Source organism: Eschrichtius robustus, chromosome 5, assembly GCF_028021215.1.
Source record: "Eschrichtius robustus isolate mEscRob2 chromosome 5, mEscRob2.pri, whole genome shotgun sequence".
Taxonomy (NCBI): Eukaryota; Metazoa; Chordata; class Mammalia; order Artiodactyla; family Eschrichtiidae; genus Eschrichtius; species Eschrichtius robustus.
In genome coordinates, this window is record NC_090828.1 from 11,883,760 (window position 1) to 11,900,430 (window position 16,671).

At 40.7% G+C, this 16,671-nt stretch overlaps 1 protein-coding gene across 1 annotated transcript in view; it reads left to right on the forward strand.

Moving 5' to 3' along the window:
• Positions 1–16,671, forward strand: part of COL4A4 (collagen type IV alpha 4 chain) — a 139,428-nt gene that overhangs the window by 77,799 nt on the left and 44,958 nt on the right. The window contains exons 23-29 of the mRNA XM_068544321.1: positions 5,008–5,080; positions 6,028–6,134; positions 9,061–9,244; positions 11,017–11,085; positions 12,830–12,937; positions 13,425–13,643; positions 15,521–15,682. Coding sequence (XP_068400422.1) covers positions 5,008–5,080; positions 6,028–6,134; positions 9,061–9,244; positions 11,017–11,085; positions 12,830–12,937; positions 13,425–13,643; positions 15,521–15,682 — 922 coding nt within the window. The remainder of the gene's footprint in view (positions 1–5,007; positions 5,081–6,027; positions 6,135–9,060; positions 9,245–11,016; positions 11,086–12,829; positions 12,938–13,424; positions 13,644–15,520; positions 15,683–16,671) is intronic.

Below are 16,671 nucleotides of genomic sequence, written 5' to 3' on the forward strand. Positions count from 1 at the left end.
TTTGTTGGAAGATTCGTAATCACAGTTTCAATTTCAGTGCTTGTGATTGGTCTGTTTATATTTTCTATTTCTTCCTGGTTCAGTCTCAGAAGGTTGTGCTTTTCTAAGAATTTGTCCATTTCTTCCAGGTTGTCCATTTTATTAGCATATTGTTGCTTGTAGTAATATCTCATGATCCTTTGTATTTCTGCATTGTCAGTTGTTACTTCTCCTTTTTCCTTTCTAATTTTACTGATTTGAGTCTTCTCCCTTTTTTTCTTGATGAGTCTGGCTAATGGTTTATCAATTTTATCTTCTCAAAGAACCAGCTTTTAGCTTTATTGATCTTTCCTGTTGTTTCCTTCACTTCTTTTTCATTTATTTCTGATGTGATCTTTATGATTTCTTTCCTTCTGCTTACTTTGGGGATATTTTGTTCTTCTTTCTCTAATTGCTTTAGGTGTAAGGTTATTTTGTTTATTTGAGATGTTTCTTGTTTCTTGAGGTACCATTCTATTGCTATAAGCTTCCCTCTTAGAACTGCTTTTGCTGCATCCCATAGGTTTTCAGTCATCGTGTTTTCATTGTCATTTGTTTCTAAGTATTTTTTAATGTCTTCTTCGATTTCTTCAGTGATCTCTTGGTTATTTAGTAGTGTATTGTTTAGCCTCCATGTGTTGTATTTTTTTACAGATTTCTTTCCTGTAATCAATATCTAGTCTCATAATGTTGTGGTTGGAAACGATACTTGATATGATTTCAATTTTCTTAAATTTACCAAGGCTTGATTTGTTACCCAAGATATGATCTATCCTGGAGAATGTTCCATGCGCACTTGAGAAGAAAGTGTATTCTGTTGTTTTTGGATGGGACGTCCTATAAATATCAATTAAGTCCACTTTTTTAATGTATCATTTAAAGCTTGTGTTTCCTTATTTATTTTCATTTTGGATAATCTGTTCATTGGTGAAAGTGGGGTGTTAAAGTCCCCTACTATGATTGTGTTACTGTTGATTTCCCCTTTTATGGCTGTTAGTATTTGCCTTATGTATTGAGGTGCTCCTATGTTGGTTGCATAAATATTTACAATTGTTATACCTTCCTCTTGGATCGATCCCTTGATCATTATATAGTGTCCTTCTTTGTCTCTTTTAATAGTCTTTATTTTAAAGTTTATTTTGTCTGATATGAGAATTGCTACTCCAGCTTTCTTTTGATTTCCATTTGCATGGAATATCTTTTTCCATCCCCTCACTTTCAGTCTGTATGTGTTGCTAGGTCTGAAGTGGGTCTCTTGTAGACAGCATATATACGGGTCTTGTTTTTGTATCCATTCAGCCAGTCTATGTCTTTTGGTTGGAGCATTTAATCCATTTACATTTAAGGTAATTATCGATATGTATGTTCCTTAATTGTTTTGGGTTTGTTATTGTAGGTCTTTTCCTTCTCTTGTGTTTCCTGCCTAGAGAAGTTCCTTTAGCATTTGTTGTAAAGCTGGTTTGGTGGTGCTGAATTCTCTTAGCTTTTGCTTGTCTGTAAAGGTTTTAATTTCTCCATCGAATGTGAATGAGATCCTTGCTGGGTAGAGTAATCTTGGTTGTAGGTTTTCCCCTTTCATCACTTTAAATATGTCCTGCCACTCCCTTCTGGCTTGCAGAGCTTCTGCTGAAAAATCAGCTGTTAACCTTATGGGGGTTCCCTTGTATGTTATTTGTTGCTTTTCCCTTGCTGCTTTTAATATTTTTTCATTGTATTTAATTTTTGATAGTTTGGTTAATATATATCTTGGCGTGTTTCTCCTTGGATTTATCCTGTATGGGACTCTCTGTGCTTCCTGGACTTGATTGACTCTTTCCTTTCCCATATTAGGGAAGTTTTCAGCTATAATCTCTTCAAATATTTTCTCAGTCCCTTTTTTTCCCTTCTTCTTCTGGGACCCCTATAATTCGAATGTTGGTGTGTTTAATGTTGTCCCAGAGGTCTCTGTGACTGTCCTCAATTCTTTTCATTCTTTTTTCTTTATTCTACTCTACAGTAGTTATTTCCACTATTTTATCTTCCAGGTCACTTATCCATTCTTCTGCCTCACTTATTCTGCTATTGATTCCTTCTAGAGAATTTTTAATTTCATTTATTGTGCTGTTCATCATTGTTTGTTTGCTCTTTAGTTCTTCTGTGTCCTTGTTAAACGTTTCTTGTATTTTCTCCATTCTATTTCCAAGAATTTGGATATCTTTACTATCATTACTCTGAATTCTTTTTCAGGTAGACTGCCTATTTCCTCTTCATTTGTTTGGTCTTAGTGGGTTTTTACCTTGCTCCTTCATCTGCTGTGTGTTTCTCTGTCTTCGCATTTTGCTTAACTTACTGTGTTTGGGTTCTCCTTTGCGCAGGCTGCAAGTTTGTAGTTCCCGTTGTTTTTGGTGTCTGCCTCCAGTGGCTAAGGTTGGTTCAGTGGGTTGTGTAGGCTTCCTGGTGGAGGGGACTGGTGCCTGTGTTCTGGTGGATGAGGCTGGATATCTTGTCTTTCTGGTGGGCCGGACAGCATCCGGTGGTGTGGTGTGTTTTGGGGTGTCTGTGAACTTATTATGATTTTAGGCAGCCTCTCTGCTAATAGGTGGTGTTGTGTTCCTATCTTGCTAGTTGTTTGGCATAGCTCTGTAACTTCCTGGTTGTCCAGTGGAGTTGGGTCTTAGTGTTGGGATGGAGATCTCTGGGAGAGCTTTTGCCATTTGATATTATGTAGGGCTGGAAGGTCTCTGGTGGACCAGTGTCCTGAAGTCAGCTCTCCCACCTCAGAGGCTCAAGCTTGACACCTGGCTGGAGCACCAAGACCCTGTCAGCCACTTGGCTCAGAAGAAAAGTGAGAAAAAAATAAATAAAATAAATAAATAAATAAATAAAGTTATTAAATTAAAAAATTATTAAAAATAAAAAAATTAAAAAGTAATAAAAAAAGAAAGAAAGAAAGAAGAGAGCAACCAAACTAAGAAACAAATCCACCAATGATAACAAGCACTCAAAACTATACTAAAAAAAAAAAAACGGACGGACAGAACCCTAGGACAAATGGTAAAAGCAAAGCTATACAGACAAAATCACACAAAGAAGCATACGCTTACACCCTCACAAAAAGAGAGAAAGGAAAAAATATATATATATATAAATTAAAAAAAGGAAGAGAGCAACCAAATCAATAAACAAATCCAGCAATGATAATAAGCTCTAAATACTAAACTAAGATAAACATAAAACCAGAAACAAATTAGATGCAGAGAACAAACCCCAAGTCTACACTTGCTCCCAAAGTCCACTGCCTCAATTTTGGGTTGATTCGTTGTCTATTCTGGTATTCCAGAGATGATTGTGGAGATTTAATCTGCTGCTCCTGAGGCTGCTGGGAGAGATTTCCCCTTCTCTTCTTTGTTTGCACAGCTCCTGGGGTTCAACTTTGGATTTTGCCCGTCCTCTGCGTGTAGGTTGCCCTCTGGCATCTGTTCCCCGCTCAGACAGGAGGGGGTTAAAGGAGCAGCTGATCTGGGGGCTCTGGCTCACTCAGGTCAGGGAGAGGGAGGGGTACGGATGCGGGGCGAGCCTGCGGCAGCAGAGGCCGGCGTGACGTTGCAGCAGCCCGAGGCGCGCCGTGTGTTCTCCCGGGGAAGCTGTCCCCGGATCACGGGAGCCTGGCAGTGGCGGGCTGCACCGGCTCCCGGGAGGGGCGGTGTGGAGAGTGACCTGTGCTCGCACACAGGCTTCTTGGTGGCTGCAGCAGCAGCCTTAGCATCTCATGCCCGTCTCTGGTGTCCGCGCTGATAACCGAGGTTCGCACCCGTCTCTGGAGCTCGTTTAGGTGGTGCTCTGAATGGGAGTATTGAGTAGTGTGTGGAGCTGTATTTTCTCTACATTAAATGGCTCCCAACCATTTTGTCCACTTTAGTTTTGATACCTGTTGTATACATTGTAGGCTTTTTCTTTGCTCTTATTGTTTGATGCTGCCATCGTCCTTTCTCTACTTGTACCTCTACCCCCCTTTGTAGTTCACTGCTCATGAACTAATAGAGGCCAGTTAAAAAGATAATTAAGCTTGCTTGACCATGCTGTTAAGATTGTATGAAAAAAAGACAAAGTGGCATCTATGTAAGCAAAGCAAGTGGTCTGCTCAGTCATTTTTACCTCCTTCCAAATTCTTGTCTATGTTTCTTGATCATTGAGGTCACCAGATTAGTGACCTTAAGCTATGTACAGTGCTTCTATAACTGTGTTTACCGTAATGCTTGGTCATTCTAATATACCAAAGGTAGGATTACAGATTTTTGATATGGCTTACTATTTAATAATGTGTAACACAAAACCATGACTGAAATAGTCCAGTCTCAGAGCAGTGTTGAAGTTAAAAGATGATGAGCCCATTGGCCAAAATTAGTTGTTTACTTGCCATACAGAGGAAATACATGGATTACAGAAAGATTGCCTCCTCTTGCTCATCAGTGTCCTACAATATCACAGTGTTTTTCATCACATTCATTCCTAAACCTCTGTGTTCTGCTCTAGTGCCAGCTGTTGTGGTTAAACTCTCCCCTGCTTTCCTCCCAATTCTACATTACAACACTCAAGATAGTTAAATTTTTTAATTATAAATTATTTTGAGATAAATTTTTATGTTATGACTCACAAGAAGTTGCACAATCATACCCAGAGGTCCCATGTACACTTCACCCGGCTTCCTCCAATGAATATCTTACAGAACCGTAGTACATTGCCAAAACCAAGAAACTGACAGTAATACATTTCTGTTGACTCAGGCACAGACGTTATTCAGATTCCACCAGCTTTCACGTGCAGCTCAAGAACCTCAGTTTTGTAAGGCAGGACCCCCCTTGGAAGGTGGGGAAGAGAATGACATCAACAGTACCAAACTAGAATCTAGAGCAGGTGATTTAGAAGGAAAGAAGAGAGAGGTTAGATGTATACAAATAACTTTTGACCCGTCACAGTTAAACTGATTTTTTCCTCGTATTTTTTACCAAGGGAAAACCTGGTACCTCAGGACCACCTGGCAGCAAAGGAGAAAAAGGTGACCTGGTTGTATCAAGAGTGAAAGGTGAGCATAATCAATCACTTAGCTCCCTGCCATTTTATGAATGATGTATGAACCATTCTCTTGCATTAATTTCTCCTGTGACCGCAGATCAATTCTATAATAAGATTTGGGATTGTTGAGATTGCTTAAAAAAAATACTCCCTGCCCTTCGGAGTCGTGTGAATGTTGAGCCTAAATCCTGTGCTCAAATCCTCATTGTTGTGAATTGGGTTTGAAACAAGATCTCCTTTGATTTGCCTAGCATTTATTCACTGCATTATAGTATCCTGTATTAATCAAGAATATTTTGGTTGTAAGCGACAAAAACCCAGCTTGAAGTAGTGTTTTTAGAGAAGTAATTTATTGACTTAAACAAAATTTGAAAGGTTAGGTGTATGGTTTGCACTGGGACGACTGCATGAGAAGGCTGTCTCGGCATCTTGCATCTCTCTTTGCACCGTCTGCATTTTCTCCCGTCTGGTTTTCTCTGGGCTATGGGTACGTGCCCCCAGGTAGCTCCAAGTTCTTAACAGCCAGAGGTGAAAGAGAGCTCTACCTCTTTCTGCTCCAGTTAGAAAAACAAGGTCCAGGAAGGACTGGATTAGCCTGGGGCATGGGCCCAACCATGGACCATTCCCCCACTCACTATGGCCAGGGGATGGCATACCGTGTTTGGTGTCACACAAGCAGAGGAAGATGCTGTAGGGATTGGCACCTCCACACACAACCTCCTTGTCAGAACAGGAAAAGAAACATTTCCCAAATAAGAGATTCAATGGGTTTGGCAATTGTCAATCTCCCCTTTGACTTTTGCATGATTGTCTTCGTGTGACTTTAGTCAACTGAGACACTCAGAGGAACCTCTACCAGCCCAGGGTCATGGTCATTGCCTTTATCTTTAGTCCTTTGTTTCCTTCTACATCATCCATTGCTCAGAAGGGCTTGACTCTTTCGGCCTTTGTTACCAGGGCACAAAGGAGAAAGAGGTCCTGATGGGCCCCCAGGATTTCCAGGGCAGCAGGGGCAACACGGTCAAGATGGATATGCTGGAGAGAAAGGGGACCCAGGACCACTGGTGTGTATAATTCTTCTCCTGCTATAGAGTTTCACTCTCTTACATGGTCACAAAGCATCTGTTTTCCCCTTCTCGGTTTAAAAAAGCTGAACAGTAAAGTGTCAACGTGCTGTAAATCAGTCACCTTTGATTCACTGCCACAAAAAGATGGCTGTTATAAAAGGTATGGCTTTTTGCAGATGGTCTAAAATCCTGAGTGGCAGTTCATCGTAGCCAGACTTTCTGTCCCTAGTCTTTATATTATTCTCGTGGTGCTTATTTCCTTCTGGGGCCCTTGTCTCTACAGAGCCCCCACTGGTTTCAGGTGTGTTCAGTTGACTCTGTAGGGTGGAGGCTAGCACACAGGTCCTGATAATTACCTTCAGTTCTGTTCTCTGATGAAGAAGCACATGAGGGGAAGTGGCAAGCGAGAAAGGATGAACTAGCGCAGATCCACTGGATAGACATATTGGCTGATGGAAGGTCCCACTGATAAATGATAATTCTGCATTTTTCAAGCATGTTTTGGGTGGAGACCACATGTAGCTGATGCAGTTCATAAGAAAAGTCTATGAGACATAATCAGGAACTTAAAATATCTTGGCATATGAGGTATTTTTGAATGCTTGCAATGCCACACAAACTGAGCTAGATGTTTTACTCGTAACTGTTGTCTTCTGAGGAATAATTATCTTTGAGAGTTTACAGTAAGGAGATGGAGGCCTAGGGTATGTTACTCAAGGTCAACTATCTATCAAGTAGGCTAAACAGGAGGGAAAACCCAGTCTTTCTAATTTCAAGTACATGCTATTTCCACCAGATCATGCAGCCTGCCATTGAGAGTGTTGTAAAAAGGAAGGACCATGTTCTGATTTTATAGGAATCCTATCTGATAAAATACATGTGAATAAGAGACGGAAATTTGGAAATTGGGTTAGATGGTATTTATAGCTTTCTGGTCTTTCAGCGGATATTGAGTATATAAATAATCTTCTCTGCTTTAGATTTGGTAATCCCTGTTTCATTCATTCTTCCACTTAAGAAACTACAGTGGTCCCCCCCTTATCCACAGGAGATATGGTGCAAGACCCCAAGTGGATGCCTGAAACCGTGGATAGTACCCGACCCCATACATACCTATGATACATACCTATGATAGAGTTTAATTTACAAATTAGGCACTGTAAGAGATTAACAACTAATAATAAAATAAAACAATTATAACAATATACTGTAATAAAATTTATGTGAATGTAGTGTCTCTCTCTCTCAAAAATATCTTATTGTACACATTTAATGCCTTTCCATCTTAACTAAGCACTTAGCAAGCACTATGCCATGACTTCTGCAGGTTGCTGTGTGACAGCAAAACTAGCACAAATTTCATTTTCCTTCTTCACAATTTCATGGATATAAAAGTCATTCTTACCATAGATCTTAGCAACCTCAGCATACGATTCTTTTTTCTTTCCTTATTAAATTGAGAACTTGCACCTTTTCACTTAAAGGAAGCACTTTACAACTTCTCTTGGGCATATCTGAATTATCAGCATCACTACTCTTGTGCTTTGGGGCTGTTATTAAGTAAAGTAAGGGTGACTTGCACACAAGCACTGCGATACCACTGCAGTCAATCTGATAACCAGACGCTACTAAGTGACTAACTGAAGGATATGCTGGAGAAAGGGTTGATTCACGTCCCTAGTGAGATGGAGCAAGATGGCTTCATCATGCTACTCAGAACGGAGCGCAGTTTAAAACTTGTGAATCGTTTATGTCTGGAATTTTCCATTTAATATTTTCAGACCATGGGTAACTGAAACCTTGGAAAGTGAAACCGTGAATAAGCAGGGGACTGCTGTATTTAGAAACCAACGTCACTGAGTGATAATTGTCATCATGTACTAACCTAACTGTGAAAAACCAAAGTGTTTTTACAGATCAAATTGGGAGAGGAATTTCTATAACACCCACTAGGGATGGGGAAATCTCTCTAGAGTTTCAGACTGAGTCTGAAACAATTCTGACTCATAGACCACATTTGGGACCAGGCTACTCAGGAGGCTAGAAGGCATGACCCTCAACCTGCCTGCGGGGCAGTGTCAAGCATTCCTCATACACAAGAGTCCTTGCAGCTTTTCATTCAGTTGGGGTGAAGGCAGTGAGATTCCCATATACAGAAGTGTGAGCAGCCTGGGCTTGAAAGTCTCCTTCTCCATGGGAGTGTTATCTGCACCACACAACTAGCTTGCGGGGACCCCACAAGGAACTTGCCAGTTACAGGAGCCGCCTCTTAAGGAAGCCCTGACAAAGGCTCCACACAGGTCTTTATAGTTCTTCCAGACCAGATGCAAGTTTTGCAGCCAGGGATTAATTTTACCATAAGCAATGTGGTCTAGTAACGCAGTTGACATCCATTTTTATGCAGATTCCTGAAGAGCAGAACTAGACCATTAACCAAAGTCAGATTCTTACACAGGAGGAGAAAGGATTTGTCAGCCCTTGGCCCACAGAGGTGGAGGGTGATAAAGTCCATCCCTGTGTCTTACAATCATGCAGAAAAAAACGTTTCTAATACATAAGAATTTATTTAGTTTGTAAGCCCACTACTTCCCTTAATTTATGCATTTCTATATTTTATTGTATTTGCTGTCACAGAGTGGTTCTAAATAAAATTTCTTATTCTGTATTTAAGACATAACATATAATTTTCTGTTTTTGAGTCATAAAACACACATCAAGAGCATATATATATGTCTGTAAATATGTATGTAAAACATTAAGAAGAATCTTAATCATTTAAAATTACATTTGCTATTAAGTAACTTCTAGAATTAACTGGCTTTCTGCATGCATTTTTGTAGCCTACAATGACAATGATTGCTTTGAGTTCATGGCCTTTCAAAGGTTGGTAATTGACTCTGACTCGTGATGCAAATGTTCTCAGGGAGATCAAGAAGATGCAGCCCCAGGTGATAAAGGGCCTCCTGGACCACCAGGCCCCCCGGGCAGAGCAGGACCTAGGGGGCCTCCAGGACTGGGATTTCCTGGTCCACCAGGAGAGAGGGGGCAACCAGGAGCTCCAGGCTGCCCAGGCAAGAGGGGCCCTGATGGCTGGAAGGGTCAGAAAGGTAATTTTGAATGTTTTTGTGGCAGAATGTCAAGTGAAATCATGGAAACTAAAGTAAGCCTCTCTTCTGGGCAAAGTTATTACAGTTATGGTAGAACCTCTAAAATAAAATTCCCACAATTCACTGTTCAAACCTTGAATGTTGTCAAACAAATAAAAGCATTACAGCACAATCAATACTTAAAACAAATCTTTAAAATGCTAAGATGTCTTTGCTGATTTATTGGTTTGGCAAATTGCCTTTCATTCATTTCTCAGTATCAATGTGGACAATCTGACTCTTAAAATTACATACATGTATATATTCAAAATCTCTCTTCTTTTACTGTCTTTTGAGATTATGCATTTTATTTGAATAGAAATACTAACATTTCATTTTAAAAATACAACATTGTCCATGAAAACCCATTTGTAGGCATTCTAGGGAGAAAAAAAGGAGGGATTTTAAATATATTTGACAGTTATTTGGATTTCAAACAATAAAGTGACTTGTAGTTTTATAGCTCAAAACTTTTAAAAATGTTGGAAAAAGATTGATTTAAGATCTTCTCTTTTGTAATATGTGCATATGACTTGAGTTACATAGTTACTTGTGAAATTTTATAATATAATAATATGTTTGGTTCTTGCTTTGACAACATAGAAAGACAAATACCTTGGAATTTGATATGGTTTAAGATCATGGTCTGGAACCATCAAAATATAACATTATTTTTATTCATATGGTACATTTTTTATTTAAGAGCTTATGGTGTAATACATTATGAGATGTAATTTCTGTTATAAAAGGGAAACATTCCATTTTAAAGGAGAAGAAAACTCAGAGCACAACTTTGAAATTTTATTTTCTTTACCAAGTGAAATGAAGGATGACAAAACCACATTGCAAAGTCATTAGAAAAACAAGAGCCAGTATATATATATTTTTTTTAACAAATTTCTATTTTATTTTTGGCTGCATTTTGTCTTCATTGCTACATGCGGGCGTTCTCTAGTTGCAGTGAACTGGGCCTACTCTTCGTTGCGGTGTGCGGGCTTCTCCTTGCGGTAGCTTCTCTTGTTGCGGAGCACGGGCTTTAGGCGCGTGGCCTTCTGTAGTTGTGGCACATGGGCTCAGTAGTTGTGGCTCGTGGGCTCCAGAGCACAGACTCAGTAGTTGTGGCACACGGGCTTAGTTGCTCCGCGGCATGTGGGATCTTCCCCGACCAGGGCTCAGGCCCGTGTCCCCTGCATTGGCAGATGGATTCCCAACCACTGAGCCACCAGGGAAGCCCCCAGAGACAATATATTTGAAGCACCTGACCCATGGCAGGCCCTCAGTAAACGGAAGCTGTTAGTATCTCTCCCAGTCTCTTCATTTGCATAATTTCCCCACATCCAAGCTAGGAGTCAAATCTTGGGAACTCAGTGTTGGATGCTTGCTGCTATTTCATGATTTATCAAAGCTTCTGATTCCATTGTATTAGACATCCATGGGTCTATACATCCATTATTTTTTGTAGGTTATTAAACTGATATTTCTTGGAATCAATATTTTTCTTATTCCCCTTCTGTCTATTACTGTCTGACAGTTGAAGTTCAGATTTCAGGACAGATCTTCTAGAAATTTAAACTAAACTTAGTTCAAGTGACCTAATGAGACTCGAGAGTCTTCTTTTCCTTTGAATTCCACGTATACTGTATGAAGAAGTATCTTGATCGAGTTGTCATTGAGATTCATGTTGCATTGGACTATCAATTATGTGAATGCCACTTTTTATTTTTTCATTCCAGGTGATACAATTCCTTGTAACGTAACCTACCCTGGGAGGCCAGGCCCGCCAGGTTTTGATGGACCTCCAGGTACGATCAAGGAGAAATTACTGTCATACACATTCCCAACTAAAAGAACTGGCAAGACAGATAAACCAATAACAAATCCTCAGGGAACTATTTAGGATATTTCTACCCTGATTATAGAGTTTTGAGGGACTATGGGGAAACAGCATTTGCAGCCATTCCCCTTGGGTCCACCGTCCACCAAACACACTCTGAATAATATTTCTGTGCAACAAAATTTACCTTGATTTGATCACATATCAGCAAAAATGATTGCCCTTTGAGCATTTTAAAACTATATCTTCTTTCTTTACTTGTGCCCCGAGAGTGAAAATTGATCATTTGCTTACTGATTATAAGTTTTACTCTATTCTGCTTTCCAAGAGACCCAAATATCTGACCAGAAACATTCTGAAAAATGCCCATGCATCTACACCCCTGATTACACTTTCATACAACCACTGCACTTGACTCAATCACCTATTTATAGCTGAATTAAACCCTAGATCTATATAAGGTATTTTGTCTAATTCTTTTTTATTTATTTAGAGTTCACTTAAATTGACCTGTTAAGTACTAGCATGGCCACTAAAGGTCACCTTTCTTGTTCTACGTAACTATCAATACAAAAAGTGTTTAAGCGTTGAATGATGAATGACTCTGTACTGCCCTCTATAACCACTAGCTTTCACAATAGTGTTGTGTAACAACCTCCAAATTGCAGTGGGCTTTAACAAATAGTATTTATTTTCTGTCTATGGGTCTGTCGTTGGTTGGGGTTCAGCTGATCTAAGATGCTCTCTATCGGCTTCGTGCCTGGCTCTGGGTCAGGTCAGGTCTGCAGCAGGCATCTCATTGTGAGGCCAGGGTGTGCTCTGCTCCTGTGGCTGCAGAAATGCCAGAGGGTGGGGCCCAGCTTCACTGGCACTGTTCACACCTCTCATTACTTCATGGTGTTACTATCCTATTGGCCAAAGCAAGTCACATGGCCAAGCCCCGGATCAAAGTGTGGGAAATACGGGCCACCCACCACAAGGCAGTGGCAAGGGTGTGGAAATATAATTCTGTATCAGTGGAGTGAAGAATGGTTGGTTGACTGATGGTACGTTCATCTTCACATTTGCTGGTACCTTGACATGGATGGATAAAAAACACGTATGATCACTTTCAGCAGCTTCAGCCTCAAGGGAAGTGAACACTCAAAGTTTCAGCTGGCAGTTGCATCTCCTTTGAAGTTCATGATTTATAAGTTATTTTAGCTTAGATAACTCCTTGTAGGAAAACACAGAAGGTTTTAAAAAAATCTCAATTCCTTTTGCAGGTGCTTTTTGCCTGTACTTCATTTAAGGGCAAATGCAGTAAGATGCAGGGAAGTAGATTTGGTCTTTATTCCGGTGCTTTCTCATCAAGCCACACACTGGCCACCACCTCTGTCCTCTTACAAGGAAGGGTATCCTCACATATTTGTGTTTGAGACTCAGCATGGGAAAGTATCAAAAGATTTATCTGAATGGTGGTATACATCCCAAAGGCTTTCAGAAAGAATTCTTTACAGTATGGCTTCTGAGAAAGTACCTTAACACAATCTCTATGAAAAGCTTATTTGGAGCACAAGACTTATAAACACCAGGCTAGGCACCACCTATACTTCCATAAAGTAGAAATACCCTAAGAAAGACTTAACATAGATTTTATTTTAAAAATCATCTTATTTTGTCCTCATTTGATTTGTGTTTTATTGTGTCTGTGTTTTGTTGTTTTTGTTTAGGTCCGAAGGGATTTCCAGGTCGTCGGGGAGCTCCTGGGTTGAGGTGTTTGGATGGGGAAAAGGGTCAACGTGGCAAACCAGGAATCTCAGAAATCCCTGGTCCACCTGGTAAATAAGTGCTTTTCATTTAGGAATGTCTCATGATCTTAGTCAGCAAATGGCCCAGGGATCCCTAGATGGTGGGGGAATGGTTTTTCTTGATATAGTAAGCTCTTAGCTATGTTTTGATAACTTCTAGGTTATGATACTTTTGTGATGTCTCAGGGCTCCTTAAACCTGGAGCATGAGTTATAGGCTATTATATTATATTATTATTATATTACATTATGTTGTAGGAACTGCTCAGTCTAGACAGACTGTTTGCCGGTAAATGAAAGCAATTAGGGGAATGTCATTGGCTTATAGGAAACACGGAGTTACAATTCATTTTCTGACAAAAGGTGGCAAAAAACAGTATTGCCTATTAAGTTACTCTTAATTTTAGTAGGTATCCCTGTATTTTAAAACAATGTGTTTTTATCAAAGTAGTAGTCTTATATGTGTATTGGTTCTATATCTGTACATGTAACAATTTAAACAATTCTTTGTTCAATAGGTTTTCATGGTGATATGGGAGATCCAGGTTTTGGAGGTGAAAAGGGGTCCTCCCTTGTCGGGCCCCCAGGCTCTCCAGGTTCACCTGGAGTGAATGGTCAGAAAGGACCTCCGGGAGACTCTGCTATTGGCTACCCAGGACCCCCTGGAAAGAGGGGTCTTTTAGGAGTACCAGGGTCAAAAGGACTCAGAGGTGATCCCGGACGACCCGGGGCTGCAGGTATGAGGGCTGTGCTCTTCCTGTGGTCCATAAAGCCAGCTCGGTTCTGGAACAGGTCCCTGAAGAGTGTCTAGACTATCTAGCCTTAAAAATCTAGAATGTAAAATTTTCAGTCAGGCATCTTCCTTCGTACATGGGCAGTGGTTACATTTCTAATAACCTGCATCCGCAGTGTTGCATTTGCATTTTATTGGTTGTTTTCAAACCCAGCTCACCGTGGCTCAGTCTGTTCAGTCTGATTCAGCAGCTACCAGACATCTGCCTGCTTTGGACTCCAGGCCAGTATGTTAGCGCTGAGGAGCAGAGACTGGGTGACCCGCCCACTGCCGCTGCCAGGCTGAAGGAGGGCACGACAGGCTGTCAGAGAAGAGCAGCTCCCTGGGGCAAAGCAGGGGGTGGCTGGCATTCAAAGGAAAGCTCTGGGGGAGAGCTAGGCACGAGCTGAGTCCTGGCAGACGCTGTGTTCTTTGGACAGGTGACAGGATAGAGGGACTTTCATTCCAGCAGGGGTAGCAGGCAGGGCAGTGAAACTTAAGATGGGGAGATGGCCCTGGCACTGATTCACATTCTTTCCTGAAATCGCTATGGATCCTTCAGGATCCCCAGCAGAGGTTTTCAGATTTTAATGTACTTAAAAATACCACCCCCCCCAAAAAAAAAACAGGGGTAGAGGTGGGGGTCATTAACATCACCATCTTCTGGGCCCCAATCTCAGAAATTGTGATTCATTACATTAGAACTGGGTGGAGCCCAGCAGTCCAGTCTGAACTTTAACCCCTGGGGGATGGTGACCCAAAGTGGACCCCAGATCAGACTTTTACAAACACTGTTCTGGTTCTTTTCTAATGATGGATGGGCCAGTGTTCATTAGGTACCCATGATAGTACAATAGTACAGGGAAAATGGAAGGCGGGGAAATAAGCCACATTCTTCATCCTCAGAGAGCTTATCCAATAGTTTGTAAGTCAGAAGCATTCATATACAAAAACCCATTTAATTGGAACGTAACAAGATAATACTTTATGTGAGTCAATGAAAGTAATTTTGTCCCAGTAATCCCACTATCTCACTTGTGAAATGTATTTAAGGGAAGAATTCAACAGGAGATGGTTAGTACGAAAATACTGTGGTAGTATTATTCACAGTAGAGGAACAATTGAAAACAGTAAAGAGAGTTAAGTAATACGTACATACACACACTCACACACCACACTCAAAGGAATACTATTCAGCTATTAACAATTAAAATTATATTTGCAAAGATTACAGTAAAATGGAAAACATTTGCATATTAACATGCAATATGAAATAACCCAACAATTGAAAGTGCACTGGGATTACTATTTTAAAAATGCAAACATATGAACCAAAATACAATGAAAACATTAAACAATAAAGTAGATTTTTAGGTTAGGGTGTAGAATTATGGAAGACGTTTTTCCCCCTGAAGATCATGATGCTATCTTTCCAATAAATAAAAATTTTGAGAGTTGGAGTGATGAAATTGTTTACAGAATGCAAATTCAGACAGTACAAACTGGGCGTGCAAGCATTGTGGTGGTTTGGTGTAAAGCCTGCCGCAATGTTAGAGGTGAATGAAAATCAGGAAGAACTGCATGGATTTTTAATTTGCATAAGCAACTTCTATATTGTCTACATAACGTTATCAAGTGATTCTCTTAGCAATGCACAGCTTTACCGTGCACTTGGAGCTCACTACGATCTATGATAAGAAAATCCATTCAGAGGCTTAACTCATTGGAACCCAGAGCCGGGATCAAAATGTTTACCTCCAGTATTGATACACATGAATACCACTGTAGGCCGTCTATGTAGTGTTATGCCCTCAGTGTCACAGATGAACTGTATCATTTCAGGGCCAGCTGGAATGCCCGGATTCCCAGGTCTCAAAGGTCCCAAAGGGAGAGAGGGAAGTGCCGGGTTTCCAGGGATCCCAGGTCCACCCGGCCATTCCTGTGAAAGAGGCGCTTCAGGGAGACCAGGGCCACCAGGGCTCCCTGGAGCTCCAGGAAGTCCAGGTAAGTGTCGGCAGGTGTAAAGAACTGTGACAGGTGTGGGGTTCACCCTACTTACAGAGGAATAAGCTTACCTGTTGCTCTTTTACGGATGCTGGCAGAAGCAAGATTCTTGGGTCAGAAACAAAGGATTTGATTATTTATGGCACCACAAGTAGCATGAGTTTCGTGTTGGTTTGCGTCGTTTCCTTGTGTCACCCAAGTGTCTCGGGGGTGATATAAGAGGGGCTAGTGGATGCCCCACACGTGGTGGGTTGCAGTTTCTGAGCCTGGGATACAACAGCTGTACATTAACCTGCAAGACAGCTTGCTTTTCTTACTGGGGGAGGCACTATATCTGTCAGGCTGCTCGCTGCCAACACAACCTTGAGAAATAGCCCGAGTGAGGATGGGTCAGGACCCTCTGTTCTTGGAATACCCAGCAAGACATCAAAGAGACCCATGAGAAAGTGTCTCTCAACACAAGGTGCTGGGGGGCTATTTCCACTATGATCTTTATTTCACCATCCAGATTGTCACCTGTTATTTAAATTCTACTGTGTTTATCCAAATCCAAGAATACACCCTCTCAAAGGATCAAAACGAGATTGGAGCAAACCCTGCCACTACAGCTTTGTTTTTAATCACCAATAATTCTAGATGACGTTGCTGATTCCTATAATTCTCTCATTACACAGTGAACAGCTTGACCAAAATTCACTTGGCTGTAGCTTTAAGAAGCACCTGGAATGTTTTCTTCTATTAGTTCCCACCCTCTCCCCACCCAAGAGTAAATATAAATTCTTTACCCTTATCCATTTTCCATTTTAAAAGACTTTATAATGCATCTCAACTGGGAAATATTTATTCAAGTAATCTGCCTTTCTTTTTATAGCAGCCAGAAAAATATATACTTAGACTGATGGAGAGTCGCTACTGTGATTTTAGCTGATAAATATCGTTTACTTGGCCACAGATACACAATTTAAGCTACCATGGATTTTTTTCCTGCC